At 26.9% G+C, this 28,000-nt stretch overlaps 1 protein-coding gene across 2 annotated transcripts; it reads right to left on the bottom strand.

The window, feature by feature from the left end:
* Nucleotides 1-244: 244 nt before the first annotated feature.
* On the bottom strand, nucleotides 245-28,000 carry LOC107447815 (serine/threonine-protein kinase ULK3). 2 transcript variants are annotated; one of them, XM_043053950.2, is made up of 15 exons: nucleotides 27,486-28,000; nucleotides 25,677-25,817; nucleotides 23,156-23,276; nucleotides 22,024-22,128; nucleotides 19,376-19,519; nucleotides 18,722-18,804; nucleotides 16,887-17,042; nucleotides 15,735-15,840; nucleotides 15,209-15,249; nucleotides 12,605-12,707; nucleotides 9,694-9,761; nucleotides 5,271-5,346; nucleotides 5,143-5,183; nucleotides 3,533-3,686; nucleotides 245-367 (listed from the first exon to the last, which is right to left on the bottom strand). In XM_043053950.2, the coding sequence occupies exons 1-15, from the start codon at nucleotides 27,573-27,575 to the stop codon at nucleotides 345-347; spliced, it is 1,452 nt and encodes a 483-aa protein (XP_042909884.1). In that variant the 5' UTR covers nucleotides 27,576-28,000; the 3' UTR covers nucleotides 245-344. The 2 variants fall into 2 exon arrangements, with proteins under 2 accessions (XP_042909884.1, XP_071043160.1); XM_071187059.1 differs by having other exon boundaries at nucleotides 15,209-15,261; nucleotides 27,486-27,959.

The following is a 28,000-nucleotide window of genomic DNA, read 5'->3' as shown; positions in this document are numbered from 1 at the left end:
AAGTATTTTTTGAGAAATTCTTTATTTTCAGAATTCAGCTGAGGTACTCCATTATTTTAAAAATCCCAGGAATACAAATAATTACTACCAAGGTGTTTTATCTTGAAATGGATTTCCTAAATCAAGACTTCCCTAAGTTAATAAAAACAGCATCCCCTAGAATTTACAAACAAGCAAAGAAGAAAATTTTTTCTTTTCACGAAAACAATTATATTGACTAACCCATAAATAATTTAACAGCATCTTTAGTGAACATAAGGCTTTATTTTATTTACAATTACATATATACAATTTAAAAAATAAATACAATTTTAAAAATAAATAGTTGTGCTTGTTTTTGATGTTCACTGGATAGTACATGATGATTCTGAAAATGCATAAAAACATAAATATTAGCCTAATACAGGTTTTTTTTTAATATTTGTAATTTTGTTCTACTCCTCTGTAGGTATTTACAAGTTTTAGCATTATAACCTCAATACAACTATGCCGAAAAATGTCTCTCGTGTTTTATTTTCCTCCTAATGCTTTGTATGAAAATATATTAGGCGTTGAAATCAGTAAAAAAAAATTTCAGTTCAAAAAGAAGGTAAAGTGAAAAATTTAGATGGTTACAACTGGTAATAGTAATTAAAGAATAATATTTTACTAAGGAAGGCATTCTGTGTAAATTAATTTCGAAAAAATCTCTAGACCTTAAATGAACTGGTGTTGAATGATTTTTGATGAAGAAAATTCAAAAGAGAGATATCAGTGCTGGAAAAAAGTTAAATATCTAAATTTTCAACATTTTTTTTCTTGGATCAAAGTTTAACAGTGTATTTAATTTGGGCAACAACAATAAAACTTTATTGACAAGATGCTTGATGAATGTCCCACCTGTTTTCAAACCTAAAAATTTGAGCAACAAGTTAGGGGTTGGTTCTTGGAAAATATGATAAATAAAGATCTTAGTTATGGATATTTGTGAATGTGGGCTTTCTTATACTGGCAAAATAAAATATTGACTTAAGAAACATCAAGGATGTGAACAAATTTGGCATATAAGTGCATTATCATTGTTGAAGCACTATAGAATGCAGTTCTATCATGCAACTATATTTTTGCAAATCACAAGGACTCCTAAAAGATAAATTATTTAAAAAGTTCAGGTAAATTGCATAAACCTAAAATCATTTTATTATCAAAACAAGCACAACTTGTGCATAAATAATTGAGCAGCTGCTTAGTCACAACATAAAATGCTGCCAGTTGAGGAAAGAAGAAGCGTGAAGCTTTCGAGATAGATGTTATTCCTGCTGAAACTAATTTGCAAAGCTCATGTAAGTTGTTCAAGTTCCCCCAGGTACTTGAAACGGCTTACAAACCTCAGAAGGCAGAATTTGTTGGGGGGGGGGACATTCTGCACTTGGGGTAACTATTGCATCAAGGCGTTTTAGGTAGAATTCTAATCTAAATGCAGATTTGAACCACCACAATACTAAATTTCTCCAATGCCCAGGAGCATCATTTCACATTCTAAAAATTGCTAAATGAATTAATTCATGAGTTTCCTTGTTTTTCAAAAATAACCATTTGTTTTGAAATTTCTTTTATTTAATGTTCCTATTTGGTCTCACTCTACCTTCCCCCTTTCTCGCATCTCTTACTGAGCAATAATTTCGCAGTTCTTTTTTAGCCTAACTCAGTGAATGTATTATCCCTGACCTTTACTTTATTACCCCTGCATACTTTGCTTTGAAACACTGATGATGTGAACACTGTGATTCTTGTACTTTGATCAACTTCAATTACAAAGATTACATTAATGCTTAGGACCTTTTGAAGCATTCATTTTACTAATAAAATAGATTGCCTGAAAGTCTTCTAAAATTTCAGATTACAGAATGCCCTGCTGTAAACATAGAGTGTTAAGTCATAACCAGAAATTCACAACAGTACAATGGACCTACAGATGAGTGGAACAAAACTACTGAAAAATGCATAACACACAGTCTACATAAAATTTACTGCACTTAAAAATATAATGCATTAACATGGAATTTTCAGAAAACAAATCGTTTGCTTAACACTTAAGAATCACCCAAACTGCATTAAGCAACATTTGATTAAATTGATTTAAGTACACAAGAATGAAAATTGTTCTGCTGTTAGTTCTTCATAAATTATTTTCAATATGTACAAAATCTACAATTAAATAATAATTCCACCTTTTACTTTCCTAGTATTTCACTCTTTTTACTACATTTTTTTAAAAAATTCTTTTGATCTCTGTGAGTGTGGAATCTTAAAATCAAATTTGTGCCCACTTTTCAACTAGCTAGAGTACGAAACTCTCCAATGGAACTCTGTGTCTAATGACATTATAAGCATTAAATATTTCATGGAACCTTGATGGCTCAGTAGCATTGAGCTGTCATTGTTAAAGGAAGGGGTTTGATCTTCAGTGTCAGCTCAAAGCTTTCCCAACTTCAGGTTGATAGTTATCAGCTTGTCTGAGAAGTAAAGGAAACTTGAAAACAATGCTAAACACATTGCTACAATAATGCTATTTGGCCACGAAATTGTGAGCCCTTAGCCTCCATGACTTCCTTTGGCTAGCGGAATGTGTTTAATTGTTTCATGACTATCATAAAAAGAAAGTATCTCAATTTAAATTTTGACCACTTTTCAAATAGCTAAAGAGCTCAAAGTTTTAATGGAATTCTGTCATGAAAAACAACACAAGTTTCAATTATTTTCTGGCAACTACTATCAAAGTTTATATTGCCAAACAGAATTCTAACTACCAAAATTTTAACTAGTGCAGTGTGCCTAGCACCAATACAAGTTAAAATTCATTCTAAATGGTGAGAGCATGTTAAAGTAAAATTTATCACCAATCTAAATTTCGATCACCATCCAACATAAACTAACATAGCTTAAAACAAAAAGAAAATAATAAAATAAATATTTTAACAACTAGGTTTTCAAAAAGATTAAAAATAAATTTCCTTTTTGCCCCCATTTGCATGAAAAACATAAGGAGCATCACATTTGTAACCAGGGGTCTCTCCAAGCCAAATTTACTACCGTTTAGCGGTACCTTCACATATTCAACTTTCGAAAAAACGGTAATTTCACAAAATTCTTTTTCTTAAAATTTTATTTTTGTGTCTCGTAAGAAATGATAAATCCATGTTTTAACCATATTTTTGTGTTGATTCTCAGAAAAACCTGGACAGACTCCTGGTAACAAACTTCTATCACCATTAAAATTTCCTTCCATATCTTTTGAAAGTCCACATACCCTAAGTTTTTCATTTAAGGTCTTGGTCTAGCAAAATAAAATTATATCCTAATTTTTAGTTTATTTTTAAAAATGTGGTTTTTAAAATTTATATTGGATTATTTTAATTTCCATTCATTTTTCAATTACTTTTATCTTCATGTGCAAGTAACTTGGAAATTTTTTAAAAAAAAATTGAATAGTCAATCAATAATTTAAATCAATGAAAAATTTAAAAGAAAAATTAATAATCAAAGCACTCACCATTGCCATCTAAAGTCCTAATGCCTACACTGTCAGTACCTTTTGTGAAAATAACTGTATCTGAGACACTATTTAACCTCATTAGTTTCCTCTGTCTTTTCAAGACATTTTGGAATGATTTCAGATCTTCAGCTTTCTTCATCCATTTATTAACCTAAACATGCAAACATGTATGCAAATATTCGTTTATTGAAATTTACTCTTTCAAATTATTAAGTGCAATTAAGGGTTCAAAAAACAAAAAGGGTTAAAAAAAAAAAACATCTTTTTATTTTTAACTTGTTACTTAACACTAGAAAGACTGAAACTTAGTATACACCTATATTGCCTAAAAGCAGTCAAAATGACTGGATCATGAAAGAATAACGGAAGTGTAAACAAATTTGTTAAAAATAAATTTTTTATATTTTTTATATTTACAAACTGTCCCGCTATTCTGGCACAATTGCAGCAAATAAGTGGCAACCCGTTGGCAGACTTATATGAAGAAAATTACCTGCAAATTGCAGATGATGTATGTAGGACCTTTGATCACATTTAAAATTATTTTCTGTCCATGACACGACATCAACCAACTATATTATTTACAGTTAAATAAAAAGTTATTAGTAAATATGAACAATAAAAAAAATATATATGTTGTACAAAAAGTCACAGAATTCTAATAAATTGTGTCATTTTATGCATCATTGTTTTTTTAATTGAAATAAAAAAGGAGTCAAAATGACTTCCTTGGGAAATCTAGTGTTAATACATATTTATTGTGATGTAACTATAGTCTTTAATGGAAGCTATTGGATTAATCCAAGAATTGAGCACAACTTATCAGTCCTCTCCACTGTCATAAATAGTATAGACTACAAAAACCTATAGTCATTTGTCTCTTATTCACAATTTATAAATTTCATTTTTTATAAAATTTTATATCAAAGCAAAAAATGCATAATTTGTAGTGACATAAATCAAACAAATTGTTCTCGAAAATTCGAATTTTCTTAACTTTCATATGCTTATTAAAATGATTTTACAAATTAAAGAATCAAGTTTTTTCATTCATTTCAGTAAAAAATTAGCTTATCTAAAATCTAGCTACATTTTACAGCAAGCATGAATTGAAGAAATTAGTGAGAAAATATTAAGTTTTTTTTTTGCTTGGGAATTTTAAGAAAATCACTTCAGTATGTATGTGGGCTCACTTTGCAAAATAAAAGAGAATTGGATGCAAATGAATTAAAAAATCAGTTTTAAAATGGAAGCTGTTTGCTTCAGTACAAAGACTAAATTGAGTGATTATTTTTGAAAGTGGGTTAAGTCCACTTGCAGTTAAAAAGTCATTTGTTTATTACGATTTTAATAATCATTGTTGGATTTTGATGTTTCATCAAATTGAAGTGTTAAAAAAATTGATTAACCTTTGCCAATATTTTTAAATTCATTCAAGCACTAATTCTTAAGAGCATTGGAATCTTTAAGAGCCTTTCCAAATGGATTTATTCCATTTTCTAAAGTAACATCACAATTAAAATTTGAGTGTTTTTAAAATGTCACAACAGATTCCTTCACTTTATTTGTTAATTATAGTATAAATTTCATTATGAAAAAATTTTTACCTCAGCATACAATAGATCCTTTTTGGGGCCAGTTGTCTCTTCTAAAAAAAAAGTAACATGAAAAAACCCAGCATGAAAAAAAATTCAAGTAAATGAAAATGTAGAAGAAATAAAAATAGTTTAGTTACCAGCAACGGCTGTCACTAAAATTTCTAATGCATTTTTATAAAGGTGACCTGCATCTTCATAACAACCATCAACAGCCTATAAAGAAAGAAAACTTCATAATTTCAGGAATTTGAATGCTATGCAAGATCATTTTATTATTTTTTAATGAATATAGAATCGTAAACATTTCATAATCTGAAAATTATGTTGCTTCATGCTTGTTTCTTAAAACTTTTCATCATTTTAGAAATAAAATTACAATTCAGGGTTGCCACAGTAAAAAATGAACAAAAATAGTTGCTTTTAGTAGTCTCAAGCATGAAAATAGTTGCCTAAAACTATAAAAATAGTTGCCTGAACAGGAGAAAAAACAGTAGCCAAATAATTAAAATTGTAGCTTAATTGTCAAATACTATGATAAGGACTGATTGATGTCAGAAATTTTAAATCGTGATACATTATCCGTTAAACATCGCGATTTAGCATATGTTCAGAAATTACCTATGGGAAATCAATCAAAAATAAATAAAAAGGAATAAATCTATTTCAAAAGAAAATATTAATTCTAAACATATTCTACTATAATATCAATATCATTGCTAAATATTTTTAATTAAAATAATAAAGAAGTCAAAGTAAAAGCAAACTCAAGATTTATTTCATTTTTCTTAAATTAAAAATGATTTAAGATTTATTGGTTTAAAAATAATAATACAGTAACAAAATATTTTATATACGTGTATTAAAATTAAAAGAAAAAAAACGAAAGTAGAAAACAAACCAAAGAAATGTTCACTTTAGAAAAAAAAAACATTTTTTTTAAATTATTTGTTGGAAAAAAAACCAGACTTTTGAAACATCATTAGACCCTCTTTTATTCAATTATTTAAAATAATATAAAGTAGTATTAACTAATGGTCAAATTCTGTACTGAATAAATGCAAAAATATTTTTACTTATTTATTATTATTTTCGTTTTTGAAAATAAAATTGACTAAAGATTTATTTCTTTAAAAATGACACTGACTATCTAACAAATTATAAAACAAACAAGTATTGAAAGAATTTTAATAAAATTAAAAAAAAAATACTTCAAGTACTAATGTTACATTATTAAAACGTGTCCAAACATTACTAAACTCTTTATTTAATTTTTTAAAAATTTTTTGTTTTTTAACTAATAGCCAAATTTTTTTAAAACTTTGTGTTTTCAGTTTCTCAAAAATAAAAGCAAATTAAATAAAGATAAGCTTTATTTTAATTTTTTTATAAATAAAAACAACTGAACATTTATTGGTTTAAAAATAATCAAATTATTATACTTACCTACATTAAATAAATTTGAAAAAAAACTAACTTTTTATAACAAAATTAAGTACAAAATACCCCTATTAAATTGTATCGCTTAAAATGAAAAATAATAATTGAAAAAGACCAATGAAGAAACTTTTTTAATTTATATTTTCTTTTCATTGATCTATTGAGTTCAGAACGAAAGTTTAAGGTAACAGCAATTGTGCAGCAATCGCAAAGTAACAGTAGGTCTACGAAAAATAAGTATAAGTATAAAAATAACTTCGCTAAGAGTAAAAAAGTCTCCAATAGTTGCCTATTCCTGAAAATAGTTGCTTTTTTTAACCTTTTCGTGCAAAAAAAGTCACCTAAGGCCGAAAATAGTAGCATTTTAGTAGCCTGTGGCAACCCTGCAATTGTAACTTTCACCATATTTTGAGAAATGTTTTAAACGAAAGGTTTCTAATTATTAATATCAACAGTTTTTTTTTCTAAATAAATTTATAATAATTTTTTTCATGATGAGTGTTGAGAATTATATTTGGCATAATAACCCAACTTAATTTCTTTTTTTTCCTCGTTACTATGAAAATCCACTCAAAGGTGGTTAGCTTATAAAATAATGGTCTTGAGAGAGAGAACCAAAAACTGAATACTGATCAAAAGGTAGGTGATTAAAATTAAAAGTATTTAAATCCAAATTTAAAAAAATAAAAGAAGAAAGATGGTTTAAGAGTTATTAAAAAATTCAGTTTAAAAAATAGTTACTGTGAGACATTTTTGTCTCTTGGTTCGTTTTTATGTCCTCTTAATGATGACCAAGGACTATTTTAATTATAGCTTATTTATTATTAAATTCTTGATTACAGAATTATTTACAGAAAAGTTACAAATAGATACATGAGCTGTTGAGTATAATGTTTTTGGAGCGCAACTGCTCCCTTCATACTAAATCTATCATCGTTCAATTACAACCCTACTCTTACGGCGTTCAAAACTGATCTCTTCTCTAAAAAATCCTCTTTCCCATAAGAAACAGTCCTTTGCTCCACCCCCAATGTAGGGGACGACACCTGCAGTGTCCTTCACCCTCTGACCCTCAGGTCAAGGGGTCAATCAAATGCATGGGAGAGGAATCAGGATCCTGACAGTTACCAATAATAGTAAAAAGTTTATAATAAATTATTGCATTCCTTTTTATTTCATAGAACAGCGCTTTTTCACTTCATAGAATCAGACTCAGGAAAATTTTGTATTTAAAAATAGATAAAATATTTTGAAAGGCTAGTTTTTACTGTAACTATTTTTGCAAAAACAGTGTGTAGATGTTATTCAGGGTTGCAAAAAACCCGGGTTTTTGTAGAAAAACCCAACCCGGGTGGCTTTTTCTGGGTTTTATTGGGCTTTTTTGGGTTCTATTGGGCTTTTCTGGGTTTTTCATGTTTTCAAGGGGACTTTTTCAAAAGAGAGGGCAGGGATAAGTATCTTATTTTAAAAAAGCTTATTTTAATATTAAGTTTAATTTTATAAATTGACTTCATATAGATAATTAATACAAATAAATTGATGTGAAAGTCTGAAAAAAGTTTCTTCTGACATCACGATAGAAAATGTTAAATGTACTCACACACATCACACATTTCAAACTTATTTTAACACAGGATTACTTTTTACTTATATTTTAATCTTAAAAAATATTTGAGGAACATTCTTTATTTGCATAGAAAGCGAATAAATGGCACTGAATAATCAATAGCCATACAATCAAATCTAGTCAGCAAGGTGACTCTCAGTCTCCAACGCAATTAGTTTTTTCACTATAGGTTAATTTTTTTTAGGCTAGACTACATAAATATTTCAATAGAATAGCTCTTTAATATAACAGAGGATTAAAAAAGAAATCAATCTTAGAAAAACCCACTTTAGGGTGGGTTTTACCCAGTAAAACCCGGGCGGGTTTATTTGGGCAGGTGGGTTTTTTGCAACCCTGTGTTATTTACTAATATAAAATAATAATTTTCGTCTTGTGGGATATGAGCAACTCAGTAAGTTAATAAGCTTACATTTAGCGTTACATGAACTACTCTTTCTGTTTAAAATGCAGAGGTCTGTCCAGGCCGAATTTACTACCGTTTAGCGGTACCTTCACAAATTTAACTTTAGGAAAAACGGTAGTTTCACAAAATCAACTTTAGGAAAAACGGTAGTTTCACAAAATTCTTTTTCTTAAAATTTTATTTTTGTATCCCTTAAGAAACGATAAATCCAAATTTTTGTGTTGATTTTTTAATATAATTTTTAATTTTTCACAAATTATATCTAAATTTTCTGAGAAAAACCTAGACAGAACCCTAAAATGATAACAGTTGTATTTAAGTAACTCATATTCTTTTTTAAAATTAATACTTTTAATGACGCTGTAATCAAAAAAGTATCCCATGTGAAAATTTTGTCATAAATTACAGCCTTTTACACACAAATTTTGTATTAAAACAAATAATACAATTTCTAAATATCTTGACATAGTTTTTAAAACATCCTGACATTTTATAACCCTTTATGTACAGTTGGGACTTTTAAGTGCCATTAATATTATTTCCATATAGCATAAAAATTGCACAAAATATCTCATTGGAACTTGTCTGTCTCTAAGATATGACTTTCAATTCACCATTACTAGTTGATCACACCCAATTATTTAAAACTGAACTTGAACTGCTATAGATTTATTTGGTTGTTAATAAATTTATAGCTTAAGTTCAGTTTCATTCAAGGAGGTCATTTTATGATACATTTCTTAATTTTATGCTTTCTATCTCGATCAATTTTGCAAGTAAGACTTTCATATTTTTTTTTTTGTCTTTCATATTCACTAAAATATGTATATGCAGATACATAATAGACAGTTAAATTAGTATAAGATTTTCAATGAGAAAATTTTATTCTTATCATTAAATATTTTCATAATAAAAAATTTTTTCATTGATCAAAATACATTTTTTAAATACATTATTTACAAAATCAGGGTATTGTCAAAAGAAGGTCGATTATTTAGGGTTCCATAGCCAAACAAAAATTGGGGACTGTTGATCTTGGTAGTTATACACTCATCATCTAAAGTTAAAGAATCTTAACAAGTTATAGACTTACAAGTGCATCTGCTTGTTCAGCTAAGAAAAAACCTTTCTCTAACTGAGGCTTTCCTTGAATGACATCTCCTACATAAAACATAATGAAATGTAATTATAAAAACTGTTTATTTTTACCAAAATGAATACAGTTTTTCATGTTAATTTGAAATTAGAAACTTTATATAATGAAACAAAATTTAAATTGAGAACTTTCAAAATCTTTGAAGCATCTTACTGCTGCCACCATAATGGTCCAATTTTCACAGAATCTACAACAATATTTAACAATTATTTGTAATTTTTTTTTGTTCCCCCTGTGATAGCATAAATAGACTTTAAAAAAATAATAATTATTGTATTGATCTAACATCGATTTTACTTATTTTGCAACAAGAGAACTGTTTACTGACAGTTAGAAGAGTTAAAAATTTTTGCATGTACAGAAGGGAACCGATTATCCGGAACGATCGGGACCCTCGCTAATCCGGATAACTGATTTTTCCGGTTTTCTGAATCGCTACAAAAAGCCGTTTTTTTTATTGCTAAACCCAACTAAAAAAATCATTTTTTTTTGGAAATAATCTTTAAAAGAAGAAAAAACGATGGAGTAGTACACTAATGATTATTTCCAAAATGATGGTAAGGTAAACATCTTTCAAAAAAAAAAGAAAAATCCTAGGAGGAAAAAAAATTTTTTTTTTTAAAAATGGCGGGAAAATTTATTGAATTTCGTTCCGGTTTTTTGGTTTTCTGGTTTCCGGATAACGGGTTCTGTACTGTATAACTATTTTTTTAATCAATATTATTTATTTATTTTCTTCCTTAAAAAGTACATTTTCTTAGAATCTATAGTAACAGTTTTCAATAATTTTTTTCTTCTCATTTCTTTCATGTTGAAACTTATAGTCATTCATATTTTACTCCCATTTCAATTAAATTATTTTACACATTTAAAAAAAAAAAAAACTTCAATAAGAATTTCAAATTTGAAAAAAACTTATTCAAAGTATTCTGGAAGATTAAAAAAAAAAATAGTTTTCGAAATTCGATTTAGCTTGAAAAGAACTATAAAGATAGCTATTTCAACATGTGTTGCAAGTTTTTTTCAATAATTTTGTTTAACCAAATCCAAGAAAAGGTACTTTTATTCAGAAAAATTGTGTTTTTGAGTCTGATTACTTAAATTAAATCACTTGATTTTAAAAAAAACATTGATTTAAATCAAATAATTTTTGTTTTTGGATAAAAAATTATGTATTTAAGTTAAAAACATTTTTCTTATTTAGGATAATTTATAAACAAATTTTTAAGGATGTGATTTTTAAAAGTCTGACCTCATGTATACAAAAGATTTTAAGCACAAAAATAAGAGGGTAATGTATGTAAATTATTATTTGACGTTCAAGCTAAACAAAATTTTTTTTAACAATATAAGATAAAATGTGGATTAAAGTGATATGAAACTTATAAACTATAACTTTTCATTGCATAATAATTGTATTATAAACATTGGCTGTATGCATAATAATTTGCAATTTAATAAACATATTTCAACTATAACAATTTAGTTTTATGTTTCAAAGAATAAAAAAGTTTAAAAACTCGTTAAACATGTAGTTCGTGTATAAAACTAATAAGAAAAGACTTGATTAGCAATGAGTAATTTAGAATAATTGCTTCCTGATCAGGGGTAATTGTGACACAATGTGAAAAGTCCTGAAAATTTTATGCCCAATAACTCAATATCAATTTATATACCATACATGTTTCTTGTTTAACATAATTTTTTAAACCAAGATTTATAACTAGATTACCTACCAATGAAGAATATCACACCTTAAGAGTAACTAATTTAAGAAAAAACTTAGTTTTTTACAAGAATCACAATATGAGATTTTAAAAACGTGTGAATATGAATTACGATACTGGATTCTAAAAACGCGAAAATATAAAGGAGATTTTGAATTTTAAATTGATTGAATACAAATTGTAATGCATGATTCTATATGAATAGGATTCGCATTGCATGGCTTTTAAATCACGTATAAATACAAAAATTGATGTTTGATATTACAAACACGTAAATTTGAATCACAATATTGGATTTCAAAAAAGAGTGAATATGAACCGCGACATACATTTTTAAATTGCTTGAATACAAATCACAGTGTGTAACTTTAAAATCATGTTACAAAAATAGATTTTTGATATTAATATTCCTTGAATTGCGATATTAGCTGATTCTAATGAATTTCCAAAAATTTAAAATTGCAAAAATCCAGCAAACCCTATCAAATTGGTGGAAGAACTACAATGCATATAAATTCTCCTAAACACGATATTTATTGAGCCAGGAATTTTATGAATTATTTTTGGGTATCTGAGCCGGAAAGATCTAATGATATAGAAAACTGTATAAGAATATCTTCTGAAGAAGGTCAAGGTCTATCATGGGTAATAGAGCCAATTTCAGCTGTTATTTTTACCTGTAGAATTGCATACTCCTCTTTTTCAGTATAAATATACCATAAAACTGAAGAATTAGTCCTCATGCAAAAGCAATAAGGCTAGCAACGATCAAAGTATGTATTTAATACTAGTAAGTCCGTATAATTCAAAAAATATCTTTGTACAGTTATTTTTTGTCAGGTAATTTGTTAATTTATAATCAACTTGAATTTTATTGAGAAATGTAAGCAGCTATAATATATAATTAAAATGGAAATTTTTTTCCCTCTCTTCTGCTAGCTGTCGTTTATAATTTTCATATATACATATCTTCTTTAACATACTTTACAACATTAATTTAACTTCTGCCGTTAAAGCAAAATGGCATTAAACTATGAAGCACTTACGTAAACAAAAAATATTCAGCTCTTGTTAAATAAATTTAAACTAATATACTTCATTTAACAGCTATAAAAAATTACCTAAACTAAGTGAGGTGTTTTTAGGAACACTTTTGGATGATTCTGAGCCATTACATTCAGACAGCGCCTTCAGTTCTTCTGCTCGACTTACGTATTCCAATAACTAAAGAAAAATGAAGTGCAAAATATATATTTCCTGTTTTTAAGTAAAAAAAAAAAATTGCATAGCATCAAAATTTATTTCTGAATCGAGTTACATTAAAAGCACTGCCCATAACAACAATCACAATTAGTGTTGGGGATAAAGTTTTGAGGAACATGGTAAGAGCCATGCTCTTATTCACAATTATAACAAATTCAAATTATCAATTCTAATATTCATTTGCTTCATTATCAAAAGAAATGGAGAAAAACAAAAGATTTTTCGTATGCTTCTGTATAAGTATTTAAACTTTTTTCTAGAACAGAAAATCGCTTTATATAAGTGCAAATTATCCTAAATGCTTTTTATAGGTACCTCATATATATTATTGCTATATATATGTGCTAAATAACTCTCCATAATTTTTGTGCTGTCTTTCCAGCTCCTGTAATCTTTGCATATCTAACTATTATTATCAAAACAATTATGAAAATTTTGTTACAAAAATAAAGAACTTTTATACAGAAAAAAAAAGAAAAAATTAAAGACAAATTTTTTATGCATTATATTAAACATGTTTCCAGCATTTGTAATTTTTTTTTGTCTTTAACCAATAACAATTTTTACATATGCAAAAATATAATGCATAAATATTTCTAATATTTAATACTAGTAAGTCCGTATAATTTGAAAAATATCTTAATATAGTTATTTTTTGTCAGGTAATTTGTTAATTTCAAATCAACTTGAATTTTTTTGAGAAATGTAAGCAGCTATAATATATAATTAAAATGGACATTTTACCCCCCTCACTTCTGCTAGCTGTCGTTTATAATTTTCATATATACATATCTTTTTTCTGAGATTTTCCAGAGACTCACATATCTAAGTATAAAATAATTCATAGGCAGTGTCAAATATTAAAAAATTATAAATTTTTAAGGTTGAAATAAAGAGAACTTAGATCATTTCTGAAGAATTTCACTATGCCAGCAATGTTAAAAATGTAAAACTAATATAAACTTTCATCCTACACTTTTTGTGCATTTGAAAGAAAGCATATATATATATCATTGAAATAATAAATAAATATATGAGTTAAGTATAACTTATAGAATAGGAAGAAGATAAGATGCACTTTCCTTGATCAATAATTTTAACATAAAAGCAATATATCAAGATTCATATTTAAATGAAGAAAATGGCAGAGCTTTTACTAAACTCACAATTTTTATAAAAGCGCAGAAAGCAGAACATTGTTTGAATAGTGGGCATAGGGATTAGAAACTAAACTAACCAGGTATTTCTTTTTAATTTAATAAAAAATAAAAAGAAATGCCTGGTTGGGACCAAATTTTCATAAAGATGTAAGTGGTAAATTCAGGATATATTTAGATTCTCTTTTCAAAGTAAAATGCATAAAAAGTATTAATGACTTATACGTGCATAATAAAAAAAAATTCTGAGTGCAAATAATAAAAATTAAAACAAATAAATAAAAATATTTAATGTAAATAAATTTAAACAAACATAGTTGTAAGATTACAAAGAATATTATTACTACAAATCTATAAGTATACAAAAAAATAAGAATTTTGAAAATTTTCATTTGTACCTTAAATTACCTTTTAGTGTTAATTAGAAAACAATAACTTGTATGATTTGTTCAGAAAGTTACATAAGTTACACGTAAATAAATATATAATTTCCAAATTTTAATCATAACCAGTACATTATCTAACATTATAATGCACTGGTTATGATTAAAATTCGGAAATTATATATTTATTTACATAGCTTTTAAATTTATAGTGTTTTCTCTTTTTTAATTAATCTAAGAAAAGTAAGAAATTACATTTCTTCATAAACATTGAAACCATTGCCAAAAACAAAGTTAGCAATATGAAATTATTACTATCCGATACTCTATGAAAAGCTTAACTAGATCAGTGCCTTACTGTTATGACTCTTTAACAAGATCCTCTTTTTCATTGCTATTTTTATTTTTCTATTTCACATTTTTCTATTTCACATTTTTTATTAATATTCAAGACAGTTCAGGTTGGCTCAGAGACATAAGCTCTGTATTCCTACATTGCAGATAATTCTTCTACAAAAAACCTAAAATAAGAGCTTTATAAAGAGCTGAAAAATGCAAATAGAAAAATAACTGCCAAAAACAAAACAAAAATAAGCCTTTATTAAGGGCTTTAAAAATAGTTTCATGAATAACTTTTCAATGATTTAAAGAACTTTCATGAACATTAAATATATTTGTTCTGCTTTTAAATTAATTTTTACATGATGCAATGAAAAGTCAATGTGTTGTACTTGCGTTCTAAACAATAAAAATTTTAACAAAAATATAAATTTTTAGTTCTATATAATTTACTATATAAAGTAAATTAAAGAAAAAAAAAGAAATACATTTTAAGGATATGGAATAATGCTGAATACATTTTCAAACTAAATAAAAAAGAAAGGATGAAATCAAAGTAAAAATAGCAAAATAAACAACTCACTTTTTTCCTAAGTTCTTTTCGTTTAGTTGAATTGCTTTCATCTGAAATAAAAACTATCATTTTAATCTATAAAAAAAGTAACTACCTTAAAACTATCAAAGATTATAATTAATTATGATTAAACTACATAATATATTATCATTCAAAAAAAATTCCAAAACATTTGACATTTTATTTAAAAAAAATCAATATTTAAATAGGTTTGAGATATTTCAATTGGAATTTACTCAACTTTCATTTCCTTCATTTAAATTCAATAAAAAAAAATTTTTCCCTATAAATCTGACTCAGTAACGTTAATCCATAATTTTAATACATATTAAACAAGATTAAACGCTTATTATTTTAACTTATACAAGTTACATAACAGTCAACAAAACTTAAATGAAAAAACAACAATTAATTTCACTTATTAAGAGTCAAATAACATCTACTGTATAAAAAAATTAGAATGTATATTTAAATTAGTTTAATGACAAAAGAACTAAAATACTAAAACCACTTAAACGTTTATTTTTATTCTTACTATTCAAATGAGGAACTAAATATTCCAAAGCTTGACTATAATATTTGATTGATTCTTTATACTCCTTGCTAGCATCCGCTTTAACAGCCTCTTTAACGAGATCAATCTATAATAAATCAGAAATTTATTAACTACAATGAAATGAAAAAGTTTTTTGTTTAATTTCAAGTATAAATTGTTGATCCACATGATCAAATATTATCCTTTAGCTAATGCCCAGTAACGTCGATAAGCAACATTTTTTGCACTTTTTATAAATTAAAATTCTTATTATTTGTTTAATTTTAATAAATTAAATTATAATTCAATTACTCTAACAATAAAATGGTTGAAAATTTTTAAAAGTAAACCAGATATATATATTTTTTTAATGGGCAATATATGTTACGTTTGTTTTGGGGGGATACATTGAAAAAATTGTTCTTGGGGACTTAGCGGTTCGTAAAAATCAAAAGATTGGCAAACACTGCTCTAGAATAGCTTTCCTTCAGATAGTTTTATAATTTAAATTTAATTTTTTCAAGCCACTTTTAAGTTACTGAAAACAGTGGACACACACAAAAGCATTGCAAGGCGTCATGGTGCCCGTGAGCATAGGATTGGGAACCCCTGATCTAAAAATATTTTTTTTTAAATATTTTTAATACGTAAATGTTATTTTACAAATATTATAATATGTAAAATATTTTTTGTTATACAGAAAAACCCTGGTAATTTCTGAACTACAGTCCTATTAACACACTTAAAAAATATCTTTTAAAATACATAAGAAACAATACTTTGAGATTCTAGATAGGCAAGATAGCAGTAGACATAAATATTAATCAAACATTGCACTATTAGCACATAAAACTTCAAAATTATTGTAAAGCAAAATAAAATAATACATACAAAAACATTACGCAAGACTTAATAGCTCAGTTTATATACCTTCGCTTAAAACACAAATATATGCCAGTTATTCTATTTTTACCAATTAACAAAAATAAAGTTACTAAGCAGTTTTTTCTTTCTTTTTTTGCAGGATTTTTTGGATATTATACTTAAACCACATCATTACAGTTTATTACAGGTCGTTACAAAACGTTGAAAGTTCCTAATAATATAACTGAATAGCAGTACATTAGAGAAAAGAATGATAAAAATGATTACGCCTTTATTGAAAGTCTCTGGGGTGGGCATGTGCTCCAAATCAACATAAGGATGATTGAAGAACTCCTCAAATGAAATCCTTTGGTTTGGATCTCTTTGCAACAAGCTGAGAATGAGTTCCCTGCACTTGGGTGAAACATTAGCTCCATATGGTATCTAATTTGAAGAGAAACAAAAATGTCATTCTAAATAAATTAATATCTCCAAAAAAATTGAAAATAAAGATTTTTAACCTTTTATTAAAGTAATCAGTCAAATAATAAATAACTTACTCGTACTGAAAATTAAGTGAATTTTTACAATAAGTACAAGCATTTATGGAATTACCTTCACTGTAAGCATTTTAAATATAATTCCTCGCAATTTATTATTTTTTTGAAATTTAATACGTTATAAATTATACTAGTTTTGTCAGACTTTTGAAAACCTTTATTTTCTTATATATAGACTAGTAAAATATTTCTGTTCTTATTTAGTTCTAGTAATTGATCATTTTTTTAGAAATAATTTTGTTACATTTGGCCTATTTTAAACATCCTTTAACATGCATAATTTTAACTCAAAAGATTAAATCAAAAACATTTTACTAATACCAGCCAATTGGTCATAAAAGATTTCCTAGCTCAGCATTTTTGCAGAAAATTTTAAAAACATGACAATGTTTAGATACAACAACATCAGTGGTAAATTATTCAACCAACATAATTTAATTGTGAGCTTTGATTGTACAAGAACTCGGATTTAACAAGCAAATTTTTTACAGGTTGTTCATTCATGCATTAATGATAAAATAATCTGCTATTTATTACATGCTATGCCAGATGAATTAGTCATTGCAAAATGAATATTCTCAAATCTAGTTGCTTGCATTTTCAACACAAAATTTCGAAAAATCAGACATCAGATCTGCTCTTCATTTTTAGTGATGCATTCATTTCATCAAGATATAAATTCGATAATGAATAAACTTAAAAAAAAAGTTTTTGATGACAAAAAATTTTTTTGGAAAGAAGACACAAATGAGGTCTAATGAAACAGTTACTTAGCAATACTTTTGACATCATTAGTGTCAAAAAATAATAAATTAAGCACAATAAGTATTGAACAAAAAATTTTTTTTAAAGAATAATGTTAAATGCCCATACATTTTCCCTTTCTTGAGATTTATAAATTAATCCCTTTTTAAGCAATTTCTAATTAGTATTTTTCTCTGAGTTTTTATTTTTTTTATAAAATCAGCCGTCTCATTTGTAATAAGTACCCTGATTTAATGAGTGAATTACTTCAGAATACTTGCTCTCGTTAAAAACGAATTTGATTGTAAACATATGTGTGTGTAGATATACTTGGTCCTGGTACCAGAACTAGTTCAGTACAGTGGTGGGCAGCTCAAGTTTAATTTGGTCTTGCAGGTGAAACTAAACCAAAATTTAAAAAAATTACAGACCAAATTAAGTTAATTTTAAAAAAATTAATCTCCTCTGTATTAACACCTTGCCATTCATCTTTATAAAAGTTAATTTAAAGTACTTTATTTTAGAAGTGCAAATATTTCATCATGTACTGAATTATTAGTTTATTTTGATAATCAAGTGACACATTTGAATAAAAATATTTTACTGCATAATTTGCAGATCAATTTCATAGTTTTCCTATGATGCTACCGATCAATACAGAGGTTCTACTAATGGGTATATATATGTATATAATACGGTGATGAATTTAATAAATAATTTTACTTTTAAGCAATATATTTAAAATAGTTATGCATTCTTATCAATAAAAGAAAAACAGGAATCCAAATATATACACTTTTCTTTTAAAAAAAAGCTTACTTCAATCGGATTAGAGCTTTTTATTTTCTCAGCAAGCTCCGTGAAAGTTTTAGATGAAAAAGGGGCTTGCCCAAAAAGACATTCTGAAAGACATGGAAAATTATTAAATCTAAGAATTTTTTACAAATCAAACAGTAACAAAAGTGCATAAAAATTTATAAATAAATATAAAGTTTTAAAATTTCGTAATCAATCATAAACACTTAGTAAAATAAATTTTACAGTTAAAGTTGATTTCTTAAATATATTCAACTTGTTTACACTTAGTAGTATGCAATCTGTTATTTTAATTACACAAGACAAATATTTTGCACAATTCAAGTACAATAAAGAGTGCTATCCCACAATTTCTTTTCCTTTTTTCTTTAATATTTTTGTAAACAGCCACTATAGTTCTTTCTCCTTTATCGCTATTTTTTATAGGCGTCTATTATGATAATTTTGTTTTATTAATGTGCAACATTTTTCTTTTCTACAGAAAATAAGGTCATATTATAAGTTCAAATTATAGGTATCAAGTATCCAGTTTTGCATATCCAGAACTTGCTGTATTTCAGGTAGTCAAGCTTTAACTGTATATCTTATCTATGTAAACAGAGTGTAACATAACGCTATGCAAGTACAAGAGTTAAGGTAAAAGGAGGGAATACTTACCATACAGTATAATTCCCACAGACCAAAGATCTACCCTAGCATCATATACTTGTTTTAAAAGAATTTCTGGAGCCATATATAAAGGAGAACCACGAAATGATGTGGCTTCTTTATTTGAATGTAGATACTGAGAAAGACCAAAATCTAAAAAATAAAATTGACAAAAACATGAAATAAGAGGATTAGTTACAGCTTTGTCATGTTTCTATAGATTGTAGAGCTGATTTTTACAATGCATAAAACTGCTATGTCTTAGTATGTTCTTCCAACAAGCTTTTAATTATAGATAAACTCTTTAATAATACCTTCATCAGTTATTACCTTCAACAGTTCCATAAAAAAAAAATCTGGGGTGTTTTAGACACCAAGTGATAAAATCTGAAATTTTGTGCAAAAAATTGATAACAAGATATCAATTAACATACTGTTCAAATTTAGTATACTTTTTTCAACAAAGACTTATAATTGATTTACCTATAAATAATGAATCACACTCTTATAGTAACTAATTCAAGAAAAAACTTAGTTCTTACAAGAATCCTGATATTGAACTTCAAAATCGTGTGAATATGTATCGCGATATTTGACCATTAGAACGCGAAAATAGAAATCGCGATATTGGGTTTTAAAATTGTGTGAATATGAACCGCCATATTGGATTTATGAATTGCATAAATACGAATTGCGATGCACGATTTTTAGATCCCATGAGTGCAAATAGCGACATTGGATTTCATATTCACATGAATACGAATGGCGATATGGATTTAAAAAGCGTGCAAATACAAATTGCGATATTAAATTTTTAAATCGTGTGAATATAATTCATAAGGAGTAAATTTTAAATCAAGTAAGTACGAAAATTGATGTTTAATATTAAAATTGTGTGAATAAGAATCGCCATACTTGGGAATTTAGGGGTAGCTCCAAATGTTAAAAATTATAAAATTCAGACAAACTAAAAAGAAAATCAAAATTGCGGAAGAGTCATATGTATGGAAATGTCTTGTTAAAGCAATTTAGCTAAGTTCCTAAAATTTAGATTTCAGAATTTAATTCTTACTTTAAATTTTAGATTGTGGTGAAAATTGCGTCGGATTATAAGTTTTAATTCGTGGATGAATGTTCGTGAGATACGGGGATTTCTGCAAAAAAATCACATGCCCTGCTCCTAGTTTCTAGCCCTGGAGGGATGATACAATAAACCCAGAATTCTGGGGAACACCCAAATACTATCACCCCTGAAAAATGCTCAGATTAAAAATTTGGGCAAGGCTTTTTGTTTCCCAAAAGTAAATAAACATTATATTAATGTGATCAGGGATGAGATTGGCCAAAAGGCAAAAAAGCTGAATTTCCACTTTAAATTTTATGTGTGTGCAATCGTTTAATAATAAATTCCTGACAATTTAAGATAACAAACAACAAAAATTGCTATTTTAGTTTGAAAAAATTACATGATAATCAGCAACTGTTTAGATAATTATTTTTCATATGATAAGAATTTTGCATTTTATATCATAAATAACAGCAGCATTATTATTTCTTAAATTTCAGTACTGAGTTAATCAACTCTTTTTCCACAAAAAATTGAATAATTTTTTAAGTGATTGCTTTTGTTTGCTATATCTTTTGTTTTTTTGTTGCTTAGTTTGCTGCAAACGCTTTATGTTTTACGAAACAAGCAAAAAATCCTTTAGTAAGGTCAAATTTCTCGTAATGTAGCTTGTGAATGAGGGGAAACAGATTGGTGATTAATTTAGTCGTTAGCCCATCTTCTCTCAAATCCAATTTTTTCTTTCTTTACCAGCTCTGTCACATTCTTCTTTGAAAGCACAGCATGTAAGTTTTGAATATGCCTATATATACTAATAATTGTTGATAGAAAAACAGTCACGTTTATAGTAACTAATTTTAAAAAAACCTACTTCTTACAAGAATCGCGATAATTGATTTTAAAGTCGTGTGAATACAAATCGTTACATAGGTTTTTAAAAACGCGTAAATACAAATAGTGATATTGGATTTTTAAATGTCATAAATAAGAATCATATTGTAGTATATTCAAATCGCGTGAATAAGAATCGAAATGTTAGCTAATTCCGGGCTTGAGACTTTTAAAAAGCTTGTTTGAAGCAGCAACGTTTGAATTACGAAAATACGAACTATCTGGCGGGCGGGTAAAAATGAGGAAAATCGTATATTCTGTGCGTAAAAGCGGCGAAAATAGCTAAAATGTAAAAATGTGGAAGGATTGACAGATATGTAGGTTGAATTTTCTGTTTATCTCTGAAACTCGGAAATAAATATAATTCTTTTAATTCAATGGGTAAATTTTTCGAAAAAGCAAAATATTTATTTAAAAATTTTCTTTCAAAAAAAGTGAAACTTTTAGATAATTGGAGCTTTTGATAAAAAGGCGGATATTCGAGACACAAAAGTAAAAAAAGCGGATATCCGCTGAAAAGCGGAAAAATCTCATTCCTGTGTGATATAACATTCTTGGTTGAATAAAAGCACCAAATCTTTTACATTTCCACCAATATTTTTCTAGCAAAATGACACTAAACAACTTCGCTGTTACATTAGAATAATATATGCTTTGAAATTGGTAAAATGGGAAATTTAAAAAAAAAATAGTTTCATACCTCCAAGTTTTAAAACTGGTTGCTTAAAATCAGTCAATAATATGTTTTGAGGTTTTAAATCCATGTGAGAAATATTGTTAGATCGAAGTACTTTGAGGGCAGCAGCTGAAAAAAAAAATTACCGTTTTCATAATATGAAGATTCAAAGAAAATTCAATACACAGTACAACATTAAAAAGTAAACATAATTCATAGATCATAATCATTGTTCATTTGACATAATCATTGTTAACATAATATGATAATGCACATGCACACAAACAGGAGATACTCTAATGAATTTGTAGATAATCTCAAGACCTTGCAGATATTATTCAAAATCAATTTTCCTTTTAAGAAATTTATATAATTATACAAAAAGAATTGCATTTGTGGAAGAAATATATTTCAAGAAGAGTTATTTTCTAAAAAAAATTAATATTTTTCACACTAACCATTAAATAAATATTAGAAACATATTTAAAATTTTTTATTATATTATAAAAACTGTTTTAGGACTAAGATTATGCTACCAAAGAATATGAGTTTGCCAATACTTTTGGATTGTGTGCTCAGATAGTTGATACATCTATTTGCTTTTATTATTATTATTATCTTTCCTTGATGGGCAGTGCAATTGAACCTGTCTATCTTCAATCTTATGTTAAGGTAAAAAAAAACTGAGATAAAAAGGCTTCAATTTAGAACGGTTTTAAATGTGGTCAGTTAAAAAATGATTATAAGTATAAATTTCCTGGCGTAGACCATGAGTGCAACCACATAATGCTCATTGAATTTATCTGACATAGCGAATATAAAATAAATGCGTGCAATAAACTATTTTTTTATCAAATAGAGCTATAAGCTAGCAATTATTACTGATGTTATCTTTAAAATGTGCGAAAAATTGAATCATTAAATTTGAAATAATTACTGACCCTTAACCTATCAAGAAATTCTATTTTGTTTTTCACTTATCTGATTTGAACAGTTTGTCGTAAAATATTGTAATGTCGACAGTGATTTTCCTGATGCTTTGAACTATCTGTATGCCAAGTTTCATAGCTTTAGGTCCGATGGTTTAGGAGTCTATAAAGAACACACATTCATTTATATGTATATAAATAGAGAGAGATTATACAGCATATATTACCTAGCTGCTGTAAAAACTTATGAACAACAGACTCTGGTAAACGTCTTCGAGACTTAATAAAATTAGATAAATCACCACCACTGCAATATTCTAAGATCAAGTAAATGTGTGTTGAATCCCACTAAATAATAAAAAAAAAATATGTATGGTCAAAATACAAACACAGAATAATTAATAAGATAATAATGTAAAACAGGAGCCTCCCAACGATGGTCAGGAAGCACCTGCAGACCTGAAATGATTTTATTTTGACTTATATTTAAAAATTAACAAAGTGAGAAAGTCTTAGAATAATTAAATAAAGAACAAAAATAATAGCTGACACACATGATGAGATTAAATTTTTTTATTTTATATAATGATAAGAAGTTTGCCCCAAAACCTCACATTTTAATTGTATTATTTCGTCGTGATTTAATGTTTTTTGTAAATTATTTTCAGTGAGATTATTTTCGGCACCTTTTTTTGTTGTTGTTTTTCGTCTGTCAGAATTTAAAAATTCTTGTAAATTATTTTTAATAGACCTACTGTTACTTTGCGATCGCTACGAAATAGCTGATGTCTTAAATTTTAATTCTGAACTCAATCTATTAATGAAAATAAAATATAAATAAATAAAAAAGATCCTCCATTATTTTTTTTAAACATTGTCTTTTATTTTATGCTATACAATTTAATAGAGATATTTCATATTTAACTTTGTTATAAAAGTTAGTTTTTTTTTTTTTTTAAATTTATATAATTTACGTAAGCATAATTATTTGATAAAATTTGATTATTTTTAAACCAAAAATCTTCAATTATTTTTAATTATAAAAAATTAAAACAAGGGCTACCTTTATTTAATTCTCTTTTATTTTTGAGAAAATTAAAACAAAGTTTACGCTATTTTTTTAAAAAAAATTTGGCTATAAGTTAAAACAAATAAACAAATTTAATTAAATAAAAAGTTAAGCATATGTTTTGAAGCTTTTGAATAAATTAACAGTATTCTCTTAAAATTCTTTTAATACTTGTTTGTTTCATAATTTGTCAGATAATCAGTATCATTTTTAAACAAATAAATCTTTAGTCCATATTATTTTCAAAAAAGAAAATACTGATAAATAGTTAAAAAAATTTACATTTATTTTTACATTTATGAAGTATAGAATTTGACCATTAGTTAATACAACTTTATTATTTTAAATAAATAAATAAAAGGTCTCACGATATTTCAAAAGCATGGTTTTTTTCAACAAATAATTCAAAAAATGTTTTATTAAAGTGAACATTTTTTTGGTTTATTTTTTAGTATAATTTTTTTTCTTTTAATTTTTAATGCATGCATGTAAAATATTTTGCTACAGTTTTATTATTATTCTTTAAATCAATAAATCTTAAGTCATTTTTAATTTTAAGAAATTAAAATAGAGCTTGTGTTTGTTTTTACTTTAAGACATCATTATTATTTTCATTGAAAAATTAAGCAATGCTATTGGTGTTATAGTACTTTTTTAGAATTAATTTTCTTTTTTTTGTAATAGATTTATTCCTCTTATTTATTTTTGATTGATTTAAAAATTTTGGAAAGATAATTTTTGATCATATGTTAAATCATGATACATCGCTATATCGCGATGTCGAGCAGACGATGTATCACAATGTACGAGGGTTGTAAATTAAATAGTGGCAACTTAACCTTGAAACTCACAGAAGGGTGGACATGCGCAAATAGGATATGGGAGCGGTGAGGTGGCGCCGTTGTTAATATGTAGAGTGTTAAATACAGTCGATCTGCTTAGAAGGGCAGTTGTTGTGTGGCGCTTAAGTGAGGAGTTTCGTTTCCATCGCTCTAAAGCATGTTTTCAAAAGGCTTAGTGACGAAAAAGACAAGATGCTTGAACCCATCGTGCTATTGTTCAATACGGCAAAGCATTTGCGCCACAGGCTTCCACTAATCTTCGATAGCATCCTGTTGCATTTTTGCCACGGGCAACCTCGATTTTAAGCGACAACCGCTGATCACCTTTTGAAAACATGCTTTAGAGAGATGGATACGAAACTCCTTACTTTAACGCCACACAACAACTACCCTTTCTAAGCAGATTGATGTTTTTTGCACTCTACACATCGACAACAGCTCCACTTAACCGTTCCCATATCCTATTTGCGCATGTCCGCCCTTCTGTGAGTTTCAAGGTTAAGTTGCCGCTATTTAATTTACAACCCTCGTAAAATTTCTTACATCGCCCAGTCCTAACAAATAATTATACGCAAACAGCACACAATTTTGTCTCTACAACTGAAATTTTCAGAACTTTTTAGAAGACTAATAATAACGGTAAGAAATATATAGGGAAAATTGTGAAACAGCCATGATGGATTAATATTAAAACATAATTACATTTATTAAACAATATTTTTATTTAGTTTTTATGTATAAAAACTAAATAAAAATCAATCTTAGATCACAAAGTAAAAAAAAAATGAAAACAAAACACTTTAAGTTTATGGAACAAAATAAACTAGAACAGAGTACCTGAAAATCTTTAAGTTCAACTATATTTTCATGTTTTACTTTTTTCAAGATGGATATCTCTGTAATGATATTATCCACGGCTGCTTTTGTCACAGTGGAAATGGGGATGCATTTTACAGCTACCACTTCCCTTTTGCCGCTCTGAAAAATATAATTTGTTCAACAAATGATTTAAACAAGAAAATAAAAAGAATTTACAACAGGTAATAACTGATTTCAATCATAAAACTTGATAAATGAAAACAGAAGTTCTGCTAATTTGTGTTTTCATACTTTGTTATGATTCTCCAGATGCCATACAGACATTTTTGAAACTCTCAATATTATCTTTTCAAGTAAATGTGAGTTAAGATAATTTTATGTTTGCAACAAAAAGTAGAAAATAATAATTAAAAAATTGGATTGAATAACTCTCGGAAAAAATTGTTTAGAACTTCAGGCATTTTAAGTTTATTCAGACTAAGGACCTGGAAAATACAGGTTTTTCCTAGAATCCTAATTCCTTGAGATTTTCTCCTTTAAAATAGTACCTATCCATTAACTGAGTACCTAATAAAATTTTATAAAAATAGTGCAACTTTGTCATCAATATGCTCACCAAACCTTATCAGTGCAGCAGTAAGATATTTATTCGCTGGTAGATTTTTAATTTTACATAAAATTTATTTCTCTCAGATAATAAACCTACTAATGATGCTAAAAACAAAATGCTGTTAATAAAACAAACTAATGAAAAAAAAAAGTTATACTAACATATTCAAGAATTTAAACATTTACAACATTACTTTAACATTTTCAGTTTCTATTCACAACAACTAGAATCACAAGAAGAAAAAAGATTTTTGTACTTGCAAATAAAATATATAAAAGAAGAAAACATGCTTTGAATTTGCTTATAGGCATTAAATTTGGTTCTTGTGATTTTTTTTCTTTTTAGTCTCATTTGGCACTACCCTGTCATCCATTTCTTATTTGTAGCTATCGTTATGGAAATGTTCCCAAATGAATTCAAACAAGTCAGTTAGCGCAAACTTTACTAAACAAACACATCCTCCTGCAGTTTCTAATAAATCACGACAAGCAATATTATGAATTTCATATTAATCTTTTGCTTATCTTAATTTAGCTATTGTTCGTATATTGTACATATCACGATCATGTTGACATTTTTCATAAAAACAATAGATGACAAATGCAGTTATTAAAAGTTAAAAGTACTATTTGACTGTTCCTTCACAAATCCGCATTTTTATTGTTAAAATTTGAAAGAGCACTTAAATGGTATTTTTATACAAACAAGGCTATTAAGAAATTAAATTAAATGAGAATGAATGAATAACAATAAAAAAATTTTAAGAATGCCAATAGCATATCCAAAAAATAATTTTTTTAACTGTGCCAAGCTATTGATAGAATCTGATCACTGCTTTCCAGAGAAAAGCACAGTAAATTTAAATAAATTTAGAATACTAAGTCTTATTATATACCAAAATCTTTCACATACAGAAAATATTTAAGCTTTCTAAATAACAGTACATGCAGACTATAAGCCAAACTATAAGAATTTATTATAGCAAGAATTATAAGCAATCAAAAACTAAGTAGAGGTGATTGTTCTTTTTCATTAATTGAAGACATTATGATGACAAAATATATATGTTTCACATAAAATTACAGAACAAATGTGATTTGCTCTATTACAAAACTTATGTAAGGATAGAGTTTAATCATATATAAATTAGCAACTTAATATAAGTAATCAATATTATTTCTTTTTGAATATAAGTGTTCATAAAAACACATACGTACTTTTTTATATGCTTTATAAACAGTAGCATAGGAACCTTTGCCTAATTTCTCAGTAAATAAAAAATCAGGTAATGAGGGTAAGAGAGACATTTTAAAAACGGAATTCGAAATAATCAGCTAATTCAAAATATTACAAATTTGTATTAAAAATTAATACATCGTTGTTATCAGATAAAACATATTTTTTAGTAACATTTAAATCTAAATAGAGCATTTTATAATTTAATTACAGAGAATTAAATGAAAATGACATAAAAAAATTCCTAATGGAGATTTCCACTTTTCAGACCTTTCCATCCTGACAATTTGATTCAACTTAGAAGTTGGAAAAATATTATAAAAACTAGCAAAAGACCAAATAAAGAACGCAAACTGATAGTATTCCGTTTACTCGGTTTAATCGATGTCATATGTCGAATCAATTGTTATCAAAGTCAGCTGGTAAACAGTAAAAAATCTGTGAATAACATTAAATACAATTCCGGTTGCCCATTTTTGCGTAACTCAGTCACTAT

This window comes from Parasteatoda tepidariorum, chromosome 10, assembly GCF_043381705.1.
Source record: "Parasteatoda tepidariorum isolate YZ-2023 chromosome 10, CAS_Ptep_4.0, whole genome shotgun sequence".
Classification (NCBI taxonomy): domain Eukaryota; kingdom Metazoa; phylum Arthropoda; class Arachnida; order Araneae; family Theridiidae; genus Parasteatoda; species Parasteatoda tepidariorum.
Note: the sequence above shows the minus strand (reverse complement) of the source record. Positions and strands in the feature narration are given on the sequence as shown.

What these genes read in the sequence shown, in the direction of transcription:
- LOC107447815 (XM_071187059.1), bottom strand. Translation starts at nt 27,575, where the DNA reads ATGTCTCTCTTACCCTCATTACCTGATTTTTTATTTACTGAGAAATTA. An exon ending in TTTATAAAGCATATAAAAAA is followed by an intron (nt 25,818 to 27,485) that starts GTACGTATGTGT and finishes TATATTTTTCAG; the next exon opens with AGCGGCAAAAGGGAAGTGGT. An exon ending in GAAAAGAACTTAGGAAAAAA is followed by an intron (nt 12,708 to 15,208) that starts GTGAGTTGTTTA and finishes ATTTTTCTTTAG; the next exon opens with TTATTGGAATACGTAAGTCG.